The 26814-nt window shown below is 35.0% G+C and overlaps 1 protein-coding gene across 4 annotated transcripts in view; it reads left to right on the forward strand.

Moving 5' to 3' along the window:
* SLC16A7 (solute carrier family 16 member 7) overlaps nucleotides 1-26814 on the forward strand; it is a 153132-nt gene that overhangs the window by 85119 nt on the left and 41199 nt on the right. For all 4 annotated transcript variants that reach the window (XM_033117194.1, XM_033117196.1, XM_033117197.1 and 1 more), the window contains exon 3: nucleotides 1009-1252. In XM_033117194.1, the coding sequence (XP_032973085.1) occupies nucleotides 1039-1252 (214 nt within the window). In that variant the 5' untranslated portion in view covers nucleotides 1009-1038. The remainder of the gene's footprint in view (nucleotides 1-1008; nucleotides 1253-26814) is intronic.

A 26814-nucleotide genomic window follows, 5' to 3' on the forward strand; every position in this document is an offset into this window, starting at 1 on the left:
CTGGAAGTCCTACTCAGAGCAATTAGGCAAGAAAAATACATCAAAGGCATCCAAATTGGATTGGAAGAAGTAAAATTGTCTCTATGTACAGATGATATGACCTTGTATTGTAGTAAACCTTAAAGACTCCACCAGAAACCTGTTAGAATTAGTCATTGAATTCAGTAAAGTTGCAGGATTCAAAGAAACATTGATGTTAGGGAACAAAGATGTTTTTAATTTAATATCAATTGAATTAAATTGTGTATGATCATTACTTCCACAGGAGAGTGGGTACTCTATATCATAAAGCTAGCCATTAAGTGTTTCTAGCCATGTCCAAAAAGAAACTATCATTCTTTTAATGAATAATAACATACCACCCATTTGATTGAGAGAATTTCACTGCTACAAAAAATACGTAAAAGGTATTTATAAAACGGGTGGAGGTGGCACCAGTTTTGGATGTGCATTAAAATTAACTTAATTCGTTAGAACCATACAATTTCTAATCATACAAGTTTAGAAAAGAAATCTGTGCTGAAATATTTTTACATATTCTCAATTATTAAAAGTGGAATTCTAAATTATATATAATTTAATTCTTTAAAATTTATTGGATTAATAAATAGTTATTTTTAACATTTGTATTAAAAAAAAACCTCAAACATTTTGGATTAAAAAGTGTCCTATTCTAAGTGATGACAGCTCCATTTCCTTATACTTAGAAATCGGATTGTAATAGCTTTTATTTTTTGGCTGGTACTTCAGTACAGAGCTGAACACTTAACTTCTTGAGTAATTTTGTTTCCAACGCTTTCAAGTTTTAGCCCATAGCAGTCAAAGTTACATACCTAACTCCATTTTTTTTCTTTTTTTGGTAAATTTTCTGAGTGTAAGAGTATTAAAAAATATTCATGAAAAATTCTATAGTTGTAGTTATAACTGGAAAATACAATTTTGGTGACTATTAAGAGTGATAAAAATGAAAATATGTTTTAAACCATTATTTTATTATTTTAATCGTAGGTTACTTGAATTTCAAATAGAAGAGCAGAAATGCCACCACCAGCAAGTGCCCCACTATATCCACCTCCTGATGGAGGATGGGGCTGGGTAGTGGTTGGAGCATCTTTTATCTCAATTGGATTTTCATATGCATTCCCCAAAGCTGTCACAGTATTCTTCAAAGAAATTCAGCAAATATTCAATGCTACCTACAGTGAAATAGCATGGATATCATCCATTATGCTGGCTGTGATGTACGCAGGAGGTAAGATTCTTTGGAATAAATAAAATTCTGGATTAAGAAGACAATTCCTCCATGCCATAGTTTTACATATAGTGTCTTGGTATAGTAAAGCCCTGTTTTCATATTATTTTCACTTACAATCAACTAAAAGTGTAATTAGAACTGAATTTATAATAATTTCAGTGATTCAGCATCTTGAACTACTCACATCATTCTGATACTGACAGGAGTATCTATTTAGATGAGGATTTCTTTGTACAAACTAAGATTTACTAAACTATGGAACTTCTGAAAGAGGCACCTTTCCACTTTATTTGGAATAAATTATGTACTGTGGTAGAGCATAATTTGTTACTATTGCTACAGTTGGTAGAAATGTTTCCTCTGAATGAGAAAGAAATTCAAGTAATTGACAATCTATAAGCCTAGGAAGTATGTGAAGTACTTCACTTTAAGTTATAAAAAGGGAATGTTGTCATGTACGTTCTGGATCCATTCAGGTTTGTGTGATAGAAATAATTCCTTGTATCTGTAGTACTTATTAAATATGACATTTAAAAATTTAAATGGTTGCCTGACAGTTATCTTGTTACATTCCATGTTCAAATGAAGGTATGATTCATGAGGGATAATGAATAAATCAAAGTACCACATCACTTCTGAATGCTAAATATATACATATATTGGAATTAGTGCATTATTATGTCACCTATCTTTTTAAAATCGATCTCACCAACAGACCAAACTGTCTTATAGATTTTTTAAAAGTCATTACTTAAAGTATTTAGATTTTTTTTTCATTTTTCAACTATATATTTGACTTTAAGAGACAGGTATAGACTCAACATATAAACACTTAAGGAAATCATACAAATCATGTACAGTGTACACTGTAGTGCAATTTCTTACTTTACAGGGGAAGATAGAATAGCTCTCATAGTGATGGAGCTATACCATTAGAAAAGATATCTAATGTTTATTAGTATTTACTTTCAGCTAAGGCCTCTCTAAATTCTTGTTATGTGTCATATGACCTAATCCTTTAACAGTCTATAAAATAATTACTATCTTCTCTCCATTCTATAGCTGAGGAAATAGATAAAATAGTTTTCTTAAGTCAAATAGCTCATTACTGACGGTGGAAATTGATACCCCAAACATTTCATCACTATGCTCTTCTGCATTTCTCATACCTCTAGGAAGTGACAGCCAGATCTAGGCCAGGCTTTCTACAGACCTGATGTAGTTGCTTCAGCCACCAAGGTCATTTATTTAGTGACCTTGTTTAGTTATTCTTTAGAATATTGTCTCTTCGTTGTACTACCAAGGTAAAAATTTGATCCTCCAGTAATTCCGTGTGTGTGTGTGTGTGTGTGTGTGTGTGTGTGTGTGTGTGTGTTTTCCACTTTCTGTATATCAGCAATTTTACATTAATTCAGTATATGTCTCCCTTACCCTTTGGTTAGGTTAAATTGATGCGTTTTTGTTTCCAGTACCAACAGGTATCTTTAAAATGCTATTTTGGTATGTCAATGAAAAATTCTGCTTCTCAAATACTTTCTCCGATTCTGCTTTGGACTGTTGCTTTAAGGATTATAACTGTTATTTCTGATGACTATAGAAATAGTAGATATTGTGCACAGTTTTGTTCCTTTATCCCATGGGTCAGGTGTTCTTTAATAATGCTCTGCTAGAGCAACACTCAAAGCCATCGTGCCCATGAGCTATAAAATGTGTTAATGTTAAGATATGTAGTTTTCCCTTTCTTAAATACAGCTGAAACAGATTCCTATGGTGAATTAATTTGTCTGTTAAATTTGGACCTCAGGTCCTATATATTTAAAATTTTCTGTTGTGTAGATAGTTGACTAACTTATAAGCAGGACAAAAAATTTATATAACTTTTTAGTTAAGTCAAGCCTTAATTGACTTTATTAGTTTTAAGCCAACAATCTCAAAGTTCCAGGGCCTTAAAGCAATACAAGTTTATTTGTTGCTCAAGCAAGGTTTCATCCAGTGGCTATGCTATCACCTAAGGCTTTGTAGTGTTACCTGAATCTGATCCACCCAGCTGGACAGAGAATGAATGTAGGTGTCATGGCAGATCATATGAGATATTTTAGGGGCCAGGCCTACAAAGGATAGACATCATTTCTACACTCATTCGACTGGTCAGAACTCTTATACTGCCCTACCTAGAGGCTGGGGCTGCAGTTGGGGTTGCTGGAAAATACAGGAAGAAATCTTAGAGGAAGAAATGGAATAGGATAGCATCTAGTGAAGTCTCCGACAGCACTTGATCCCAATAATCATTCTCCATCAAATGAAAGCAAGATGTGTTTATAGACTTGTCATGGTCATTTGACAACCTGCTATGCCCTGGATGGATTTAAAAGGAGGCTGAGAATGAAGAATGATATAAATTTCTCAAACCATTAAATCTCGGTATCAAATTATAGTAAGTAAATACCTGTAATATATTTATCATTAAATAAATGTTTTCATTTTATTCATGTTCTTACTTTTCTGTTTTTAATACAGTATAAATGTTCAAAAACACAAAACAGAACTCTTTTGAAGTTCATTAAGAAAGTGGTAGTTTGGTTAAATAGTTATCAATTTAGAAGAAAAAAACTACCTTAAAATGTTTAGGGTGATAGATGAAAAAAACATATCCAGATAAAAGATCAAGAGGGATTTTGTATCTGGTTGTTTCAAGAAAGCAATACCAGATGCATGAAAATACTTAATATATGGTAATTGATAGTAATATTGATAGTGATATTCCAAATAATTAGTTGGCATATTACTTGGAACCCTTATTCATCAAGGCTGAGATATTTTGTATGTCATCTTTTGCCATAGAGAAAAGTCAGGAATTGCAGAAATTCTACTACTCTCTGGTCTTTCTCTTAAAAGTGGAAAAGCAATTCCAGGCCTACTGCATACTGGATAGAAATGTCACTACCTACTATGACCCTGGTGAATGGAAACCTCATACACTTACATGGTTTGTTGGAAATAACGTCCATGTCTTCTCTGGATAATTAATTTTTAATCTTTTATCAAAAAATATTTGGTACATTTAAAAATATAATCTTAATATGAAAACAATTCCTCTTATATAGATGCAGATAATTTTTTTCAGGAACATACTAACTATTTTGAACAAAGGTCTGATAGATTCAGTTAATCTAAGACACCAATATCGGTCCTGCTACTCAGGTGGAAGTGTTTTTTCAAATGTGGTCCACAGATTTTTCTGCTTCTGAACATGGGTTGCTTGTTAAAAATGCATAGTCCTGAGTCTTATCCCAAACCCCCTTTTATCAGAATTTCTGTTGTTCAGAAACTTGCATTTCAATAAGCATCTCCAAAAACCACTTCCCTTTATATGCAGCATAGGGATTCACTTTTGTAGAAGAAAATCAATATTTTATGTAAAAACATTTAAATTTTCCTTTAATATTTGAAAGATCTCTATTCACAGAGGCCTTTTAGGTTGATGATGATAAAATAAATTCAAAGACCATAGGGTGACAAGGCAGATAATGTACTATAAAGTATGAATGAATCTCTCTACGAAGTGACTGAAATACTCTGTTTAATGTAATGCTAATTACATTAGCTTAGAGAACATCTAAGATCTGGCACGTTCATTAGGGCTTAGCATTCAACCTATTAATCTGCACGGTGGGGTCACCGGGTACGATGGAGGGTGCGCAGAGGCCTGGCCTGTGATGTCAGGGCTGGAGTCTCTTGTAGTAATTAGTTGGCATCTGGGCCTTGGTAGCAAGGTATTATCTTCCGTTCTGATGTCTGAATTAAAAATGAAACTAATAAAAGGTATGCGGGAAGGACGGAAAAGAATGCAAATTATGTTTATCCCTTGTTTCATCCTTAGAATAATGGCATTAAATTACACAACCCATCTGGCCATCCATATGGTCTGCTGGAGCTCTAACGGATTTCAGCAAATAGGTCAAGCAGAGTGGTCACCCCATTAATAAAGCACTAAGGAGAGGTAGAAAACATATTACAATTTAAACTTTCCACATTGTTTAGATGGATATAGGGATTTATTTTGTAAACAGTAATTACATAGGATTATCTTTTACTGCAATGTTTATCTTTGTTACTCTATCAAAAGATAATGTGAACATGCTTAGCTATATAATTACTGAATACAGATTTGAGACTGCCAGCCTCTGTGAGTAATACCTCAGGTTATGTTTCTGTTAATATCTTTTATGATTTGGAAGAATCAGCCATTCTGGAGAGAAGAGTTGGCTTTGTCTCCATGGGAACTTACTCTTCTGTTTTATGTAAGCAGTGACTGCCAATTGTGTTAAAGTCATGGTGATGGTTTTATGACGGACTGCTTTACACAGGGGACCAAGCATTAGCCCACCTTTTCTGAGGCCAACAATCAAAAGGTTTTAGGCATAGGAGGTTGGTGGCCATAATACACAATGTGTATTTTTCTATTCCTTCTTAAGTCTAAGTAAGCACACTGTATTATTTTGCTTTGTGCTCTAAATATTTTGCAGAATAAAAGAGACCATTAAAGTAAGTCATATAGGGCTGTATCTTAGCAGCAATGATAAGTTCCATTTCTGTGTTTGAGATAACTAGGGCTGTCATCTTAGCTTTACATAAACCAGAAAGTACTGGGTACACTGGGACAGTCCTGTGCGCGCAGGCTGGCTACTCCTTATACCTATGCCTTTTTTGATTTTTTTTTTTTTTTTTTTTTTTTAATCCATGAGCGTGGATATTGCTCAAGTTTTCCTAGGAAATACAGTACGGTGTGGCAGAAGCCATTATGCTCATCATCGATCCATGAGCTTCTGTGCATTTTCCAGCTTCTTTACGCTTAGGTTGAGGCCAAGTGACTAGTTCTAATCAATAAAATGCAAGCGTGTGTCCACCTGGACACCCTGACAAGGCAGTTCCAGCTGGTGCGCATCTTACGTTTCCCTCTTCCCGACTGCGTCAACTTTTCTTCACATGACGTGGCTACTGGGGAAGATCCTTGGCCCACCTTGTACTTTGAATGAGTAGGAAAGACAATTTTATTAAGTTTCTGTGGTGTGTTAATGCAGAAAAACCTAGATCGTACTGAGTAATACAAACATGAAAGCTTCAATTGTTGTATAACTATAATAACAATTATGTAAATTATACGTGGGCCCTAGAACAGACTATGAGATGCCATTTAGCATATACTATGCCATAAGAAGGTTGGTAGATGTGTTACTTCTTCAGATCTCTGTTAGGGAAGAGGAAGCCTTTAGAATCTCAAATGAAAAAGGAGGTGTAAGTGGAAATCATCACTGCCAGTTTCAACGGGAATAAAAGTGAGAGGCAGGTAGTTCAAGGCACAGACTTAGGGGTCAACCAAGCCCATGCAGCTTCTTGTGATTGAAGGTTCATTTTCCATCTCATGACAGGGATGGAAGGAGGCAGAGATCAAGGGCAGATCGCAAGTACATATGCTTAGGTCTGTGAAACTTTGCCAGGAGATACTTTCCCTCTGAAGCGCTGGTAATCAGGTCCAACTAATATTGGATTATTATTGCATGTTATTTTCAGCAGCAAATAATTTAAGAAAGTGTATTGAAATCTTTTTTTTTTATATGTGTGCTTTAGATAGTGAACATTCCACTTACTGATTTATAAAAAGAACCTCCTTAGTAATACATGGCCTGTCAAGAATGCCTTTTCTGGGTTTTGGCTTGAAATTCCTCTAAAATATTATTATATCATTACCTATTTTATGCAGATGTGTTTTGGTGGCAAATGACAGAAACCTGATGCAAAGGCCTTAAGATCTAAGAGAAGTGTTTCTGTGTACAAATCAGAGGAGCAGCACAGGTACTAGTGCCTTCCAGGTCAACTAACACCAGTGACTTCTGTTTGTCTATCATGTCACTCTCCCTCCTGTCTCCTCTGCTCCTTCTAGGGAGAGTAACTTTGCTTATTTATTTTGATATCCTCCCCCTGACACAGGAAAGATGATTACCAGGATCTCAGTTTTATGTTTCAGTCTCAAATTTGACAGAGAGAGACTGGGCCTCTTCCCTAAGTTGTAATTTGACAAATTCTGGGGAAGATTGCTAGGACCTGGCCTACTTTACATCTGCCCCTGCAGGCAGTGGATGAATGGGGGGCAGCCTGATCATTGGCAGCCTGAGTGGAACTATGCATTTGGGTTAGAAAAAGAGCAGTCCCTTCAAAGAAGGATGAACGGCTCCCAGAGAGGAAGGAAGGTTTTTGAAGAGACTAAACAGGTGCTCGCTACTCGACTTTTTTAAAAAAACAGACTAATACATGATTTCCCAAGATTAAAACTATGTGTTACTTCTTATACTAATAACTCATGGGTAATTTTGCATTTAGATAATTTCTCTATAGCCAAGTAGTTAGCTAGATATATCTAGTTAGCTAGATATGTCAAAATGCATATACTGTATTTAGAAACTCAATCGCTTAATGAAATATAATACTTAGAAGCCATCCAGAGGACTCAGTTCCACCTTACAAGCGTTGGTCCCTTGAGAGGAACTTAGATATGGTAATTCCTGGGATCTCAGGAGGGTTTATTAATAGTTTAATAGTCCAGTGAGAGGCACATGAGCATTGCCACTAAAATAATGAGCTCCAAAATAACATATGAAATGTGGGCTTTGTTGTTTGGGCCACCCATTTGACCTTTGGACCTTCAGTTTCCCCATCTGTGAAATCATAAAAGAAAAAAATACATTATGTATTTGTACATGTGGTATCTATTGCTCGGGGTCGTTGTCAGGAATTATAATAGCAGGATTATGGTGTATATAAAGTACTGAGTTTCATGCGTAGGAATTTTTAGTGTTTGATTCATGGTAGCTGTTTCTTTTGCTGTCTCCAGAACTCTGAGAAATAAATTTCTATTGTTTTAAGACATTCAGTCTATTATTATACTATTTTGTTATGGGAGCACAAGCTGACAAGTGCAGGTAGCCTTCAGCTTGATTTTTTTGATCTTCCTTAATACTCTGAGTTATTGTTAGTTCTCATTGAGTGCTTTCTTCTTTAAGTAGAATCCATATATGATAGATATGTGTGGGGTTAAGTTCCAGAAAGGTCCTATTGAGTCTTAGTGAGGTTTAGCATGAAATAGTTTCCTGAACTGTATAGGTTAATTTGAAAACTATTTCTATGGATGTTTCTTTCAAAAGAAGGAGCCATTGTACACCCCCTCAAACAGCATTTATATTAGAATTGAGAATATGTAACAGGTTTTTAAATTAATTATTTTAAAAGGACCTTATAAAAATAGAAATTTTATATTTTCATATGCTGTGAGTGATTTAAGTTTGATAGATTATATCAGGGAATTGGAATACCCTTTGAATATGTCTTTCTTCCTGTATTATAACAGTAGTGACTGTGGCAGAGTAATTGCACTATTCCAGAGACGTTTTTAAATAATTAATCTAGATGTCTGCCCTTGAGTAAGAATTTGCTCATCTGGTTAGAATTACATATGTACATATGGGGTAGATAGATGTAACCCTAAAAAAGGCCTCTGGCTATGGCAAACGCTGATCTACCCAGTTATTGCACAAATATTTATCTGTGATCATCAGAGGTGGGGATGCCTAGGTAGCTGATTGTTATAACTGGGGAGAAAACCTTACGTAATTCCATTCATTCATTTATTTACCCTACAGATATGCATTGAGCATCTGTTGTTGCAAAGCACTGGCTTGGCACTGGGAAAACTACACCAAACTATCAGACTCAGGCTATGCTTTCAGGATATGAAATAGCTATTTTCACCTTTCTTTATATAACTGTAGTTATGATACATATGAGTAAAGGAACACAGTAGTGCCATGAAACTATATAAAAACAAAACAGATCTTAAATCTGAGCGATCAGGAAATGTTTCTTTGAGCTGAACTTGAAGGATGAGGATGCTGCATTAATCAAATGAAGGGAAGGATTTGAAGCAGAAGATATCGTATATGTGAAAGCCTTAAAGGGGAAGGGTTAGAGAAGTCTAGTAGCCCAAAGGAGGTGAACTGAGTATATGACAGCAAGATGAGGAGAGGTGTAGTTGATGACCTAAGATCTACCAAAATTATCCTGGGCAACATATTTTGTGTCCATGCAGATACAAGAGAAGGGAATCAGAAGATGGGAGTCTAGAGTACCAAGACCACAACTCTGTGTACTGTCCCCCATTTTGTTCTATTTTAGGGGCATATTCATAATTCCAAATGTGTTCAAGTACAGTCAGTTCTCATTGTTTTCCTTAGTTATGTTCTATGGAATTTCCATGGACACTGAGTTAATGAGCACTGAACTCTTACTCCTGGGGCAGTGCAGGGTTAGGTTGCTATGAGGCTCTGGTCACATTTTCATTAACCGATCAACACCTAATCTTGTTTTATGTGTTTCTGTTTAAAGATACTGTATTTAATATATACTTTTGATTCCCTTACATTGAACTCACGGCAAACAGCACTGTAACTCATGCCTGAACAGAAGGTAACATATATATTTTCTCCACAGGGCACATCACAGCCTGCTAGTGCTTAGGAACACCAGCTAGCATTTAAACACTGTACTTGAAGGCCATTTTAAACAGAAAACTCACCAACAAAAAGTACAAAAATGTGGGAAACATGGCACTAGGTAGAGAAAAGGACACTTGTCTGCAGTATGAGAACTGAAACAAGTAGGTGGAGTGTCACCTCATTAGACCTCAGCTGGGAACATGCATGTCAGTCAGGTGGTTCCAATTTTTCCCCATTCTGCACATCTCCACACGTGACTGAGAAAGCACAAGTATTGATTTGGGAGTTATGAATAAATTTTAGTGCATAAGCGAGTTCAAAAACATGGAATTGGAAGACAATGAGGATCAGCCACACCTGTAGACTATTCCTCTGATAGAACTAGCTTCCGGTGCTGTATAAAAAGATTTAGAGTTATGGTTTTATTATGGTTTTATTTGTTGTTTCTAAGAGTGGGATAAGTGTGCACAACCTCAAAGCTTATTTACATTAGGATTTATGTAGATAGACATTGATTAGCTCCCTGGATTTTACTGGTTCTTAATAAAGGAATACAGCTTTCTCATGCTTTTAAAGTAACAATAGTGACGCTTAGAATCTTTTTAGTCACTATGAGGGCATTAAGTGTAAAGCTTTGGAAAGCTTCTTTGGAAGCTTTGATAGATTTTTGAAGACAGATGCTAAAGTGATGCCCCATAGCCTTGCACTGTTCTGATTAAAATGTGCTCTGCATACTATGGAAATGTCTGATGACTATAGTATTCTGTTGGTCCGCGTTGTTCTTTGGCTTCCCCTCTCATGCAGTCAATGATTAGTTTAGAAATTCATGTGAGAGACCAAATGGAAGCAAGCTTTATGTTTTCTCAGCACTCCAGGAATGAATGAATGTGCGTTCCTAGAAGGCTGAAAAGGAATAAATCCAGTAAATAGAACTCTGAAATGCTTCAGACTCATCTGTTCTCTTCAGCTGATGAGTAAAATGAGTCTGTAAATAAGACTCTGGGTGAAATCTAAATAATGAACAAAGGGGAACAAAAAGGAAAACATTATGTTTAAGTTTCTTTTGGAGTTTCTTTTAATTTTTCCAAGCTTCTACCAGATAATCCAGTGTTCATGTCCTTAACTTACATTCATATAGAAGCATAAGAATCATCCATAGACCAAAATCATGAAAACATCCTTTTAGTCCTTCTAATTAAGAGAAAAAAAGTATCATACAGTAAGTTAAAAATATTTGAGATTTTTTTCTCAACTGGTGTAAGCTGTTGTAATACTGATGGGAAGATGAAATGGTGTGTGCTGTGCAAATGAGAGTTGTGAAATCTATGTGGCTCACATAATAGATGGTTGCTTATTTGACTTTTGGGCAAGAACTGGGCTGCGGAAACTGTTTTTGAAACAGAGGTCTGTCTCAATACTTCAGATTTCTGTCTTCTTCCAAAGCGTGGACATGGATGTAGAGATTGAGAAACTTTTTAAAGCCTCTGTACATTCCCTGTCCCTTGTTGTCTGGGACAAACTTTGTTTTTTTCACCTCTCAGAAATATGCAAAGGGTTGAATTTTAATAACCTCAGTTAGAGTGTCCTTGAGCATTTAGAGGTTGTCATTAACCTTCCAGATACTTCTTGGGCACAAAGAGTATTTCATGATTAGCTTAAAATACATGTAAAATATCTATGTAGAGTTAATTTTGCCTTTTTAGACAAAGAAAAACAAGTTTAACGAGATGACTCAGATAAAATGAACTAAAGCCTTTCTCATGAACACTGCTCCTATCAAGAAATGATATTAAGTAACTTTATGCTTTAGTATTACTTAGAAGTGTTCCTTCAATCAAACAGGATATGTTTTAGAAGCTGGGTAAAACTTTACAAGGGCAACATAACCTCTGCTTCTTAAAGTTGGTTCCCATATTATTTCAAACACAACTGAATAGAAGCTTGAGGTAATTCATGAGTGCTTGTGAAACTGCTTTCCCTGACAAAATAGCTTGGTCCATGCAGACTATTAACATTCCAAACTATGCTTGTGGCACAAAACAGGAAAACGTTTTTATTCATTTTGTGTTTTAATTTATTTTTGTGACCTCTTATTTTGTCTCTTTGACTAAATTTATTCTTTTACAAAAAAAAAATGAACAAACTAGCTGTTAATGTTGGATAATTATTGTATATAGATTTTTAAAAATCTATCTACTTGTGAAGAAACAGTGAAAAACAAATGCTTGTTGTCTTCTATATTTTCAGCATTAATTCTCCCTTGGGGAGTCAGTAGTAGTGGCAAAAACACATCTGACAAAGAATTTGAATTCCTGTTTGGTTTCAGACAATACTTTTTTGTTGCTTTAGCTAAATCATGTTTATTTACCATAGCGTGAATTTAATAAGATTCAAATTAAATTAACTAACCCTTTTAATATTATTGTTACCTTCAATGATATTTATATAACATTCATGATTTTCCTACTGTAACTTTTTTTAAGAGGTGTTTTTTTCCTACCAGCAGTCCATTTCACTTATTCTTTTGTAGTGTATAATAATTTTTTTTTCTACTCTTCATTTTTTAAAAATTAGTTTCAGGTGCACAAAACAATGTAATAATTAGACACTTATCATTTATATCCGTCGCACAGTGTCAACCCCCCTCCCCCCATCCGCCATCCCTCTGACATCATACACAGTCATTACATTTCCACTGTCTCCACTCCCAACGCTGTACTCCGCTTCCTGTAACTATATATATATATGTGTATATATATGTATATATATGTATATGTATATATGTATATATATATATATAAACTTGTAGTTGACATTCATTATTGTTCAGTTTCAGCCTCAGGTGTACAGTGCAGTGATCAGGCATCTACATCATCCCTGAGGTGGTCTCCCCAATGAGACAAGTGTCCACCGGATACCCCACAAAATCTCTACAACGTTATTGACTACGCTCCCCAAACTGACCCTCGCAACCCTGTGGCAATCTTGTGGTTACTGACTGTGCTTTCTAATCCCCTCACCTTCCCCCCTATCCCCACACCCCCTCCCATCCAGCAACCCTCAGTTCCTCCTCCATGTCTCTGAGACTGCCTCTGATTAGTTCATTCATTTATTCTTTTCTTTAGATTCCACATATAAGTGAGATCATATGGTATCTGTCTTTCTCTGTCTGACTTATTTCACAAAATCATTGGTTTTTTAGTAAACCTGATTTTTTTGACTAAATTTCTACACAGAGGCACCTTTTTTTTTCTTTTCTTTTTTTTTTCTTTTTAGAGGTAATGGAATAGTGGTTTAGCATGGGGCCTTGGATTGGCTGAGTTGAGATTCCAGCGCTGCCCCTTACTAGCTGAGTAGTTCTGGCAAGTTTCTTAATGTATCCCTCCTTCAATTCCTTATAAATAAAATATCCAAGCTTCTTTTCATGAATATATATTTCTGAACTCTCTGTTGATTCTTTTCATCTCCCCTAATTAAACACAAGAAAGTATAGTGTGATTATCTGGGCAAGCATAGTTATCACTTAAACCTGTGTATATTGAGGTACTGTTCCAGCATTGAGCTTCCTCAAGGTGTTTTGAAAATTCAAAATTATCCAAAGAACTGGACAGTATCTCCAGTGTGGAAACTAGGAAAAATGGAATTAAGAAGAAAAGAATCATATGGTATTGCCAATGTTGTCTTAGATTTCAACCTAAAAGAATTATAGAAATAATAACATCCATCTTTCTATTACTTAGATGACATTTTGCCAATCTTTCTTCTAGTCATTGTCTAAATTTGATGTTTTAACTTTTAGTCCTTGCTTTATTCTTTATCTTCTAGGTTTCTTTCCCCAAATTTCTTATTTTTTTAGTGAAGTGGACTAAGAAAATCTACCTGATGTGGGAATAAATAGGTTGCAAAATCCATTGTAATTGTAGAGACACCATTATTTTATCACCTTTTGCTGTGAATGGCTGTGTATTATTTTGAAGAGACTTGAACACAATATGTGCACAAAATTAGCACCATACTCAATAACACAATACAGCCAGAGAAAATTCAAAATAGAGAAGCTAAAATGATCAGAAACACATATTTTTGAGTTTGTGTTTGTTTTTGAAATAAAGAATACCTCTTCTATCAAGACAGACAAATCAGATTTTGTCTTTACAGGGTAGAAATACCAAGTCTAAGAAGAGATATAATAAAACAATATGAAGTCCTGAAGGGTATGGATTATGTGAATAGATGTGTTAACTAAATTCCACGATATTGGAATTGCAGTGAGAGATGAGAAGGAAAAACAGGGCCCAAGATAAGCCTGAAAAATATAAATTTTACAATATAAGAGAATGATAATCCAATAGAATTTATGATCCCAATAAAAAAATGAATGAGACCAAAATTTTAACAGAATCAAATAAAGTTTTGATAAATTTATGAATGATAGATCTAGATATAAATAGAAACAAAGGTACATAATATATATATACCTTATCAACCCAGTCTTATTGGAGATTGTTGAATCATGAATTTATTAAGAATAAGATAGCATGCTAATTTTTAAAGGAAATACTGTAAATAGGATTCAGACCTCTGTTTGACTTTAAAGTTCATATTTCTGTTCACTTTCATGTTTAGTGATAAAAGAATTTCTTGCCACTGTACCTCATTCTTTACTTTCCTAATTTTCGGGTTTGGGTAACGTGCAACAGCCATATATTCCATCAAATCCGTTATGGCATTGCTGTCAAAAGAACACGGAATTGGAAGGACAATAGATTTGTCCTAGTTTGGAATTTTCTTACATTATTGTTATTTACGTATTTGTAGTTGACTTAAATTTCTTATTAGGTCACCTTTTTATTTTCCTTTCTTGTAGCACACATTCATGAATTTGGTCTATGTTTAATTATGCTTTAAACTTATGAAGGCATAATTAGTTCTTATGTTAATAGAAATGTATCTTTCTATTATTTAAAAAGGTCCAGTCATGGTAATGTGAACTTCGTATGTTACTAAAATAAAATAGAAAAAAAAAGTGATATTTTTTAAGTCAAGTGGACCGAGGAATGTCCTATTTCCAATATCTCCTTAAGCATGTTATCTATCCCCTCTGAGCTTTAGTGCTTTCTCTACAAAATGGGAGGAAATTATGAATTCCAACCCAGACATTTTGTTTAATAGCAAAGGTAATACACGAAGTTGTCATCATCACCATCACCATCCAATCCCTCTTCAGTGAGAGACTAACTCCCGCGCTTACATCCTTAAACTTGTCATTAACAATAACTTTTAAACCCTTTATAATCTCAGTTTTTTAATATCCTACTACTCACCACCAGGTCCTATTTTCCAGCCCATTTCCTCCAGGTACCCCAACTCTACTAATCCTTCAACAACCCTGGTGCTATCATCTATTGATACTGCCACATTTATCACTGCTCCCCTCATGCCGTCTTTACCCTCCTTACCTAACGAGATGTCAGATTCAATGAGTATCACTTCCTTGCATACATTCTCAACTTTCATACCCACCACTCATGTTCCTGTATCCCTAGCTGAAACCAGAGCTGGTTAAAGCTTGTTGTCACCTGCTCAGTGCCTACATCTGCGCAGCTGAATGTAACTGAGGGAAAATGTACTACAAGGTTGAATGTTTTTGTTTTGTTTTGTTTTGTTTTAATTCATGATCAGTAATCTCAAGTAGTCCCTTAAGCTGCCTTGTAACCATACTCTATATTTTGTTGCTCTAACCCATTTTCTCTCCCATTCTATGAGATGATTATTTGTTTATTGAATCCTCATGCATAAAATCCACTATCATCTCTTTCTTCATTCTTCACCCCAGGTGATAAATTTAATTCTTATTTCATTCAGAAAATCAAAGTAATCAGAACCATCACATGTTTCTTATCTGTTTACGTTTGGGCCTATATACTTTACCTTCTCTCCTGTACTGTCTGCATCCTAGCTAAGGCCAACTCCTTTACTCATGAGTTTTATCTTACCGCTCACCTGTTGAAGGTCATTACTACAGATGAAATTCTTTTTCCCTTCCCCAATAGCAATAGGTCCTCTTACAACAGGATAATTCCCATAGCACATAAACGTGATGTTATATCTTCCAACTTAGGAAAAAAAACAAAACAAGACAAATAAAAAACATTCTCTAGACCCATATTTCCTGTCAGCCACAACCCTATTTATTTCCTTCCTTTTATGCAAAACTACTTGAAAGTGTTGCTATATTTATTATCTCTAATTTCTTTCTTCCCAATTTCTTTACCCCCACTTTCCAATCATATGTTTGCTCTCACCACTCATCAGAAATTGCTCTTTTTTAAGATCCCTCATGACTTCTCTTATCAGTTTAGTGGTCATTTCTCAGTCCTCATCATACTGGACCTTTCAGCAGTATATGATATACTCTGTTTCTCCGAAAATAAGACCCAGCTGGACCATCAGCTCTAATGCATCTTTTGGAGCAAAATTTAATATAAGACCCGGTCTTGTATTATTTTATGTAAGACCCGGTATTATATTATTATATTATACTATACCCGGTGTTATATATTATCTTATATTGTCTTATATCATACCATATCATATCATATTATATCTGGTCTTATGTTAAAATAAGACCGGGTCTTATATTAATTTTTGCTCCAAAAGACACATTAGAGCTGATGGTTCGGCTAGGTCTTATTTTTAGAGAAACACAGTAGTAGTAGATCACTCTGTCTTTTATTAAATACTTTCTTAATTTTGCTTGTAAAAGACCACACTTGTGTTTTTTTTTCTTTTGATGCAATTAGACATGTCATTGTAATATTTTTTCCTAGTGTTTCTTTATTTTCTTAAACTATCAACATTGAAAGATCAGCTCTTGGATCTTCTCTTTTCCATATGCACTTGCTCCATAGGTGACTCATACTTTCTCATGACTCGAGTTATTATTTATAGGTGAATGACTCCCAAATTTATCTCTCTACTCCCAGTAGTTCCTGAACTCTAGTCCTGTATGTAAATCTCCTTTCAACATATCCCACTCAAATACCTAATAAGCATCTTTAACTTAGCCTATCTAAAATTGATCTGATGATATTCTCCCCCAAACCTGTTGATCAGACCAAAAAGGTTGGAGCGATTCTTGATTTCTCTCTCTCTTTTTTTTCTTAATCCCAATTAGCACATCTTTTGGTTCTATCTTATAAATAAATCCAACATCTGATCATTTCTCATACTTCTACTGCCATTACGTGGTTCAAGGCACTATTACTTATTTATTATTTGTAGCCTATGATTTGGTTTCCCTGTTCCTGAATATGGCTGCCAGTAAGATCCTTTTGTAACCTAAGTCTAGTCTTGTCCCTTGTGCAAACTTACCCAAGGATTCCCATCTCACTCTGAGTATCTAATCTCCCCCATTACTTCCCTGACCCTATTATTCTCTGTCCTGCTCATTCTGCTGTAGCTATACTGTTCACCGAGTGTTCTGAGAAGATGCCAGCCATGCTTTCCTCTCAAAGATTTGTCCCTATTCTTCCCTTTACATGGAATGATATTCCCTTGAATTTATAAATGGCTACCCTCGTGCCCCCACTTCTTTCAGATTTTTACTCAAAATTCACCTTCTTAGAGTGGTCTTCCAGAGCTATCCTATCCAAAATTTCAACATCAAATCCACACAGTTCTACGCTCCTTTCTTGCATTAATTTTTCCCTGTGTAGCACTTATCATTACTACTTAGTTTTTATTAGGATGGCATTGTCCTGTAGAGCAGCTTTCTGTGATGATACAGATATCTTTAAAATTTGATTGTCCGATATATGTTATCTACTAGCCACATGTGGCTATTATTAAACACTTGACATGTTCAAATTAACTTAAGAAAGGAACTTATTTTTTATTGTATTTCATTGTAACTAATTTAATTTATAAAACCCTCAGTTGGCTAATGGCTATCATATTGGACAGTGCATATTTGGAAGGTAAACTTTCAGTCCACCACTGGAATATAAATTTAAGGAGCACAGGGATTCCCCTCCCCCCCATTTTGTTTGCTCTTGTATCCCTAGTGAGTCCATATGCCCTGGCACATAGTAGGTGCTTAATATTTTTTGAAGGAATGAACAAATGGATCATTATCAACATTTTTGTAATAATCATAAAATAAGCTGGAAAGACTGGGTTCTGTTCCTAGCTTATGCTACTGTATAATGGTATGAGTTTTCAGGAGTCATTTCCTTTCTTGGAAACCAGATTACTTCATATTTTTTCTTTCATTTCGTAAATAGGTATTGAGTTTCCCCTATGTGCCAGGAATTATGCTAGATATCGATGTACAAATGTGAAAAAGACATGGTCCCTGACCAGGAGTTTCATCCAATGAGGAAGAAAGAGAAGTGAAAATGATTAAATCTATGTGATAAATTTAAAGAAAAAAATATAAACTGCTTTTGGAGAAAAAGAAATAAAAGGCAGCCTCAATGGTCAAAGGAATACTTGGTGAGAAGAGGAATGGCAAGACTTCCTGCAGGATAGTGAGGATTTGTAAGGTTTAGAGTCAGTCTCTTAATTTAAGGGTGACAGAGACCATATTTGAAATTCCTTCCTATAGCATAAAATGTGGAAATATGGGATATTTGAGTGTGAGGCATTGCATAATATGACTTTATGTGCTATTATGAGGTTGCAGTGTAAATGTGCAGAAAATTCTCTTATAAATTCTGAAATCCTTCAACTACTTTTATTAGAGTTCGAAAATAATAGTTATTTGTTTTTAATTGTTGTTCCTCTGTTTGCACTGCTTTTTAAATTTCTGTTGCCTTTTCTTTTCATGTATATCAGAAGTATTCTGCTTATAGTGAATATTTTACAAATCCTTCTTTTTTCATTCCTAAACAGTCATGCAGGTTATGAACAACTGACAATAAAAAATTTAATTATGGAGATAAAAAATACATAATATCATTATATATAACATAAGGCATATACTATATATGACCTTAATATTACAGACACTGCATTAGCTTCTAAGCAGTCATGACACTTTCCAAGAAAAGTTTAGCGCAGAAAAGGCTGAAAAGTCCTGGAAGTGCTGAGCAGCTTCTTGTAGATGATCAGGGGAATACAGCTTTTGTGTCCGTCTCTTGTTCTAGTGCTGAGGATTGGGTGACAGTGGAATAAAGAGCACAGTGAATGTGGTAAAGCTGGGTGCTGTTTCACCTTTCACACCAGCCAAAGAGCATATCAGGTGTCTCCCCTGAAAGCTTAGCTTGTTGTCATAGTTTAATTATCAGTTTTCAGGTGCATATATCTATGAAGAAAGACGAAAATAAGATTATTAAATAAGAATACTAACATTGATATTCATAATATGCTTAAAAAGCACATGACATTTTTCTCGAGGTTAGTCTTCAGGTTTTTGAATCAATGATAGACAAAAAATTATGATTGAGCTTGCTAATCTAATGTATTACTTACCAAATAAATACATGGTGTGCTTTATATGATAGAATTTATAGTAGACTTGCTGGAACCAGTTGGGTGCTTATATCTGAGATGTTTGCCAAGCTGCAAAACAGAATAAGGCTAGAATTTAAGACATAAATGTGACTCTGTAATTTAATTATATAGAACATTATTAACTAGTTAATGGTGTCATTTTCATTAAAAGTATTTCAAGAGATGGTGGAGATATTTTTTTATTTGAGGAATAATTTCTTTTTATAATTGAGATGTATATAGAATTTCTGCATTTAAGAATATAACAATAACAGAAAGTCCATATCAGTTTTTTAACCTGTGAAACGAAAGAGAAAATAGAAAATTTTTAGTTTAGGAAAATACCAATAGATTAGATAAATTATGCAAAGTGTAGTATGCTTCCTCCTGTATAATAAATTACTCAAAAAAATAATAGCTATTGATATTCCAGTGCTCAAGAATATCAGTATTGTTGAATAAATGCTTTCCCTCAGGAGCACATCCATATATATTCACAGAGATACAGGGAATAAGTTTTGCTTATAACCGAAGAGATAGAATGTTGTGGGTGTGTACTTAGTGTCATGTTATTGGTATAGCTTATCATTAAACAGCTAGAATCCACTTCCAACTCCATGAATTTAATATTATTTAAAAAAACACTTCAAACTTTGAATCATAATTATATGTATTCATATGTGTTTACAAAGTGAAGTCAAGTCTCCTCCACTGGACTGCTGCTTTACTTTACATATAAAAGACAAATTAAGAAAGTTATGAGTTGTCCAAAAACCATAGAGAGTAGAAGTGGTAGGATAGAGAGCATCTGTTTCTGACTTCCAGGCTTTTGTGGTGCCATCTTTCAGGATTATTTCTCCTTGTTAGGCCAGTCTCCATCTTTCCTATTAAAAACATTACATGACATTGTTCCATTAGAAATAACTGTCCTTAGTCAAATTATTTTCACCACAGAAAATGTTTTATGGATTTAAAATAATTTCTGTGCTGCTTAATTACACTCTGAGATATGTGAGATGTATTTTGAAAACTGTACTAAAGAGACGTAAGCTACATAGTTATTATGATTACCATCCTACTTGGTGAATAATAATCCTTTAACTTTTGAACATGTTTGAGCCTTTGAAAAAAATATGAGCAGGTATTCCATCGCCCTTCTTAGTATCGTTTGACCAAGCCACTCATTTTTTGTTCTTTTAATCATCTCTCATAAATCAGTCCCTTTGCCTTTTAGACATTTCACTTATTTCTCCCTGAACTGCCTCCTAGAAGTTCTTATTATTGTAATTTATTTTTTGAGTGTTGACAGTTTACTTGGCACTGTTCAAAACATAGCATCTTTCTTTTTAGAGAGGTGACACAAATTGCCATATTGTGTTTGGTGTGGTCTCAGCAGACCATAGAAAGAATGTGGACTAAACTATTTCAATCAAGTTCAGGTTATGAGGAAGGGATCAAAACTATTAGTTAGTAGGTAGAGTTCAGAAGCATTTCTTCACCTCAATTTCATTTTTTCCCTGACAGTGTTTAAAGTTATCTCACTTATAGTGAAGAATGAGTCTATGTGGCTAATTTGGGTTGCCTTGAATCTATGGATTTCCAGACTGCCTCCATGAACTCCAGTGGCTTTCATGTAGGAAAAAAGAACAACTTGAACCTCTTTAGGGAAAGGCCTGTGGAACATAAACAATGGCTATATTCAGTTAGCCAAAGTGTGTGGTTCTTATTCATTATTTTAATAACTGTTTTGAATACAGAATATCTAAAGTTTTTAGGTATAGATTGATAGATAGTCTCATCACTATTTTCATGGCCCTTGAATACTGAAATATAAGGTCTAAAATCTTATTGGCCAATTTCTGATCTACTGGATTTGAATAAATCTGTTAGTAGTGAGCAAGTTAAGACATGACACTGAAAATGAAAAGGGTACAGAACTGGGCACCAGGAAATCTGACTTCTAGTCTTGGATCCTCCATCTTTCGTCTGTCAGAGTTTTGGGCTGTGATGGTATCCGTTGTGATCTGTGTCACCTTCCTGTCCTAAGATCTAGCACCCACAATTCAACTCCTTCAAAAGCTTTCCACTCAGTAATCATTACCTCTTAAAAAAAATTAGCAATTTTGTGATACAATACTTTGAAAATAAGATTGTTCAGAGATTTGTACTTTATGGCCAGTGCATAAATGGATCAGAATTGAGAGATACAAAGGTACCTTAAATAATAAGAAAGGGTCTGTATGTAGTCTGTAATAGTAATTATAGTAAATCCATTTACTTGTCCAAATAAGGAGGATGTTCAAAAGGAATGGTCAGGAGGCAAAATTATTAATACCTATCCTAACACTGTCCTGTGGTGTAGGAACTTTAGCCAGCTAATATTGAATAGCAATTCTGTTTGCAAGATTATTGATAATAGGTAGTGGATATAAATGTTGTAGTGAGAAGGAATAAGAGTGCATATTCAGGTAGAGTGAAGTATTTGGTTATGGAAAGATGAGCTAATCCTTGGTGATGACTTCTCTGGTGTTACCGCAGACTGACTGTGAGAGGTGGGTACTGGCAGAGTGAGGATAGGTGCTTTGAAGACAGAGGGAGTCATGTGTGAAATCTCAGTCAGTGGCAAAGCTAGAGTATTTGAAAATCATATAGCAGTATTGGCACACTGTTGAGATTATATTTGAAGCTTGAGATCATAGAATTTAAAGACAGTCATGGAATGTATCAGTCAGTATAGTTCTGTGATTTTTCTAATTTTCAGGTGTTTAGTGTAAGTGTATGAAAAAGGTTATCCTGGTTTAGTTATTTTCTAGACGATTTTTATGTAGGGAGAAAAAAAGTGCATCAAGGATGCTTTCAGAGGAGTTGTTGTAAGAATTAGCCATCCAACTTTAAGTTCTACAAGGGAAAGAAGCATTGGAAAACTTGATATATGTTAGAGGTTGGAGGGGAGCTTAACATCTTTAAACTGGAAACCTGATGAGACTGACAAATTGCTAATAGTGAGAGTGAGAGCGAGTGAAATGAAAGGTCCCAGTTGGTGAGGGGGATATTTACATTTGTATGGGATGGGAGAAGTGTCATGTTGGTTGATGACAAATTCCAACATATGACTATTCGGTCCATCATTGAAGTAGAATGCAACAAAAAAGAGAAAGACAAAGGATTAGAGGAAGTGAAAAGGTCAAGAAACCGAGAAGCCACATATATATTGATGTCCCTAAGAAAGATGACTGGCATTGAAGTAGAGCTAGACTCTTGGCCCCAAGCCAGCCATGGAAGTGTGAGTGGGTGAAAGACCTGGGTGCCAATGGATAAAAGCAAGAAGGCGGTTGGAGAAAGTGCTATAACTTGATGGTAATAGCTTGAAAGAAGTATGAAGACTTATAAAAGAAAGGGCAAAGGTAGAGAGGGAGTTGAGAGGTTGACAGAGAAGAGAGAGAACTCTTATGCCCCTTTCTGGCCCTGGGTGGGAGATAAAATAGTTCCCAATGGAAAGAGTGGCAGGGAAGGAGTTTTTGTAGTGAAATAGCCATGACACTCCAAAAAGCCTAAACAACAAAAAAACAAGCAAAAGATTTGGAGCTCCGTATTGTACAGTACAAAGGTAGAGAGTAGAGAGTATTGGGTAATGGCTTTGATAGACCAACATGGATATAAAAGATCACTTGTGGGAGGATTAGAGTGAACAGGAATTTGAAGCATAGTGGGAGTAGGCCAGACAGAAGAGTGTGGACACTCACTCAGATCTAATTCTCTGCTCTAAATATTTCCTATGGTGACATAGGGGCATCCACTCTGTATTCCCCTCTTAACTACGAACAGGGATATGGCCCTGATGGCTGTGAGCAGCTCTTTAGGCAGAATGTAACCATCTGTCAATAAATGATAATTTCTTGAACTAGCACGGCAAATGGTGAATACGAGTTTGCCCCAAAAAGATGAATATGCTCTGAGATTACTGACAAAAATAGTATTTGAGCTTTCAAGACTAAGAATCTCTCATTCAACAATATTCTAGGTAATGAATACCACACTCACACTGTGCAACCTATGAAATGATGTTCAGCCATAGTTTCCCCAGAAAGGACACACACTTCTATACATTGTGGTGTACTTTTCTTTTTCTATAATACAGGAAAATAAAAACCTAGAAAATCTGAAAGTTCACTAGCTTCTGAAATAGGGAAGTATCTAATAGGTAGGTGTCCTATGTAGATATTTGGCTGAGGTTATTTTTCCCGATATGTCACATTTTAATCTTATAGTTCATTTTTTTGTCAGTTAAAAATTGCAAAATACATTTCCACTTCAGATTATTAGTAGTGTCATTAAGTTGGGTGAAAGTCATGCCCCATATATATCATCACGGATACTCAACACGTTCTCATTAATCATGCCTATGCGTGGTTTGGATGATTAAGTTCATAATTACCCACTTTTCCCCTTAAAGTCATTGTTTCTTAATATTGAGCATACTGCTAAAATCTACAAAGTTTCATAAAATCCATAGAATGTGAGGGCATCTAGTAGTATTATAAGTCACCATGTTCATTACCATGCAGATCAGGGGGACATTTCCTTTCCTTGTCCCATCATCTCTTTATAGTTTCTTCCTTCATGTAAGTCTTCTGTGACAAGAAAAGAAAATGTGGAAAAATGGTGTCCTTTCTCTCTCAGTCTCACTGTCTGTCTCTCCTGTTTCTCTTCTTTATTAAACGGCATTTTCTGATTCCCGTGTCATTACTCATTCAACATTTTTATTCCTCTCATTTGATTATAATTTTATAGGCTTAATTCTTTAATTAATTGTGAACACTAAAGCTTTTATGACTCACCTTTCTCTACAAGAAGCCCAACTTTTTTTTTTACATTATGAAAAAAAAAGTAGTACGTTGTAGTACAGTTGAAGAGTTGTGTAGATAGAGGGTTTTACTAATCACATGCTTTTGTGGTCTTATTAATGATTATATAACAAGGGGTTGGATGCTCACTTTGAATGAGTTTAGTTTCATTAATTTTTTGCCTGGTTGTTACTTGTCATTTAAACTTGGCCTGTTAAAAATGTGCAACTGAACACAGAATGACAGTTTAGGAAAAACTAAACACAGCCTTCAAGTAGCACAGTGAGGCTTGTTGACAATGTAGCTCACTTTCGTATCTGAATAGTGCTATCCAGCTGTCTGCATGTGTGGAAAAGTTAAAAGTTCTAGGACGAGGATCATTCTTTGAGATTATTGATAATTGTTGAAGATCTACTTTTGTTGTAGTAGCAGGTGGCCTGCAAGCTTTCATGTTTGCAAAGAGACTCTTCATTGTCTACACAGAGCTCCATTATGACCCAACTACTTGTGGAATTCTAGATTGCATTTTCAGGACAAAGGAGCTCTACCATTAGGTCAAGATCTCCCAGGAATTATTGAAGATTTACCTTGCACGTGTCCATAACATTTATTGCTACCACCTTTCCTTATTGCTGACCGTGGTCTTTGAGATCCCTAATACAAAAGGCGAAACAATCCTCTGACACTTACTTAGGTACATCTCTGTTGGCACCACCTACCAAAAAGAACTCTTAATCTTCTATTCCTATCCACATTAATAGTCTTATGTCTGCTCTAAAAGATCAGGCTCTCTACGATTAGAAATAACCATGAAACACGGCTCCTAAAATGATCAACTGCTGGAGTTTCTATAATTTCCCCGATTTCTTGTGCTAGTATATAAATACATTTTAAGTGTGGTAATTAGGTATGTTAGCATATAGATATATATTAGATTTACTCTTCTGTAGTTGTAGTTGAGTAAAATATTGGTACAACGAAAGCAATATTATTTAATAAACAAACAAAGTCACTAAAAGACAAAAGGAATGAGTTAGTCAAGGAGGACTAGATTGGTGGCCATATTGCAGAGAACATTTTCCCTGAATATCTGGGCAAAGTCTATCTATTTTACTTTTATTTTCGTAATTTAGTTTGAGATGTATGCAGATTCCAGGTGGCATTTTTGTGTTGAAATACATGTTTTTCAGAATGAAATGTTTTAGTAGTATTCCATTCTAAAATATGACTGTTATTAGGTTGGTGCAAAAGTAATTGCGGTTTAAAAGGTTAAAAATAATTGCAAAAACCGCAATTACTTTTGCACTAATCTAACAATATTATAGCTCTAAGCAACTTTCAAACTCTGAAGTCTCTTCATCACCTATGCTTATCTCTGCAGCCATGTTTATCCATCCAGACTTCCCACGAATATCCCAAAACCCATAGAGACCTTTTTAATAGATTAGAAACAAAAGGAGAGGAAAAGCATATCACTCCTCAAAACAAATAATCAACGAAAATCTAAAGCAATACATGTATTAAATTTCTGCCCAGACAGGTCCTAAATATCTTTATGCCAAGTGCCTTTCTTCTTGACCTTGTCTAACTCTTATGTAATACATTATTAATAATGAATACTGCACATTAAATTAAACACAAAATATGCAAGCTCAAACATGTTTAGATTTTTACATTTCATCCTTATGTAGGTTCAAAACTTATGAATCAAATAAGAAACTACCCTTAAGACTTTTTCAGAAAATCTGAAATGACAAATACCAGTAATAGTTTATATGTGTGTCATACTTTAAAGTTTATACTGTTCCTTAACATGTCTTACCTCGTTTGAATTTTAAACTACTTATGAGTTTGGGGAAGGATATAATCATTATTTTCTAGATTACAGAACTGAAGTTCAGAAAGGTTAAGTGACTGGCCGGAGATCACAGGACCAGTCCGCAGGAAAGCAAGCCCTGTCGCCCCAAGCTCAGTGCTTTGAAGTGTTTGACAGCAGGATAAGAGTCCGAGATACAAGTCATATTAACTTTTATCTCTACTTTTTCAAATCCTTGAGTTCATTGGCTATCTAAGCACTTTGATTTAAAATAAAAAGACCACATTCTAGTCTTTGCTCCATTATTTGTTACCTACGTGACCCTCACGCAAGTCACCTAAGCTCTCTGAGCCTGACTTCTTTATCTGTAATGTGGTTATAATGTAGCTCTTGGCTCAGTGCAAAGAGGTCATATGACTCACACCCAAAAGGGATAGTGCTTGGAAAATGAATGAGTGCTGCTATAAACTACAAACATATACTGTTTCATAATATCGTGGCATTTTGTGATGAGGATTTCACCCATAGGTAAAGACAGAGGGTCAAATCTTAAGTCCACCATTGGGAGCTAGATCCTATGCAAGTTCTTGAACCAATATGAGAATCTGTTTTGGCCACTGTAAAATAATGATTTTTGAGTGATATTTATATCACTAATATAATGATATTTATATATCACAGATTTTTATGAGAAGTCAGATGGGTTAAACAAGAGTGTGAAGGTCTTTATACACTGAAAAGATACTATGCAAATACACATATAAAGAGGGTGCCAAAAAATGTATGCACATTTTAAGAAAGGAAAACTATATTAAAATTGTAATCCTCAATATATACTGATAACAAGAGATGACTACA

This window comes from Rhinolophus ferrumequinum, chromosome 10 (genome assembly GCF_004115265.2).
Source record: "Rhinolophus ferrumequinum isolate MPI-CBG mRhiFer1 chromosome 10, mRhiFer1_v1.p, whole genome shotgun sequence".
Classification (NCBI taxonomy): domain Eukaryota; kingdom Metazoa; phylum Chordata; class Mammalia; order Chiroptera; family Rhinolophidae; genus Rhinolophus; species Rhinolophus ferrumequinum.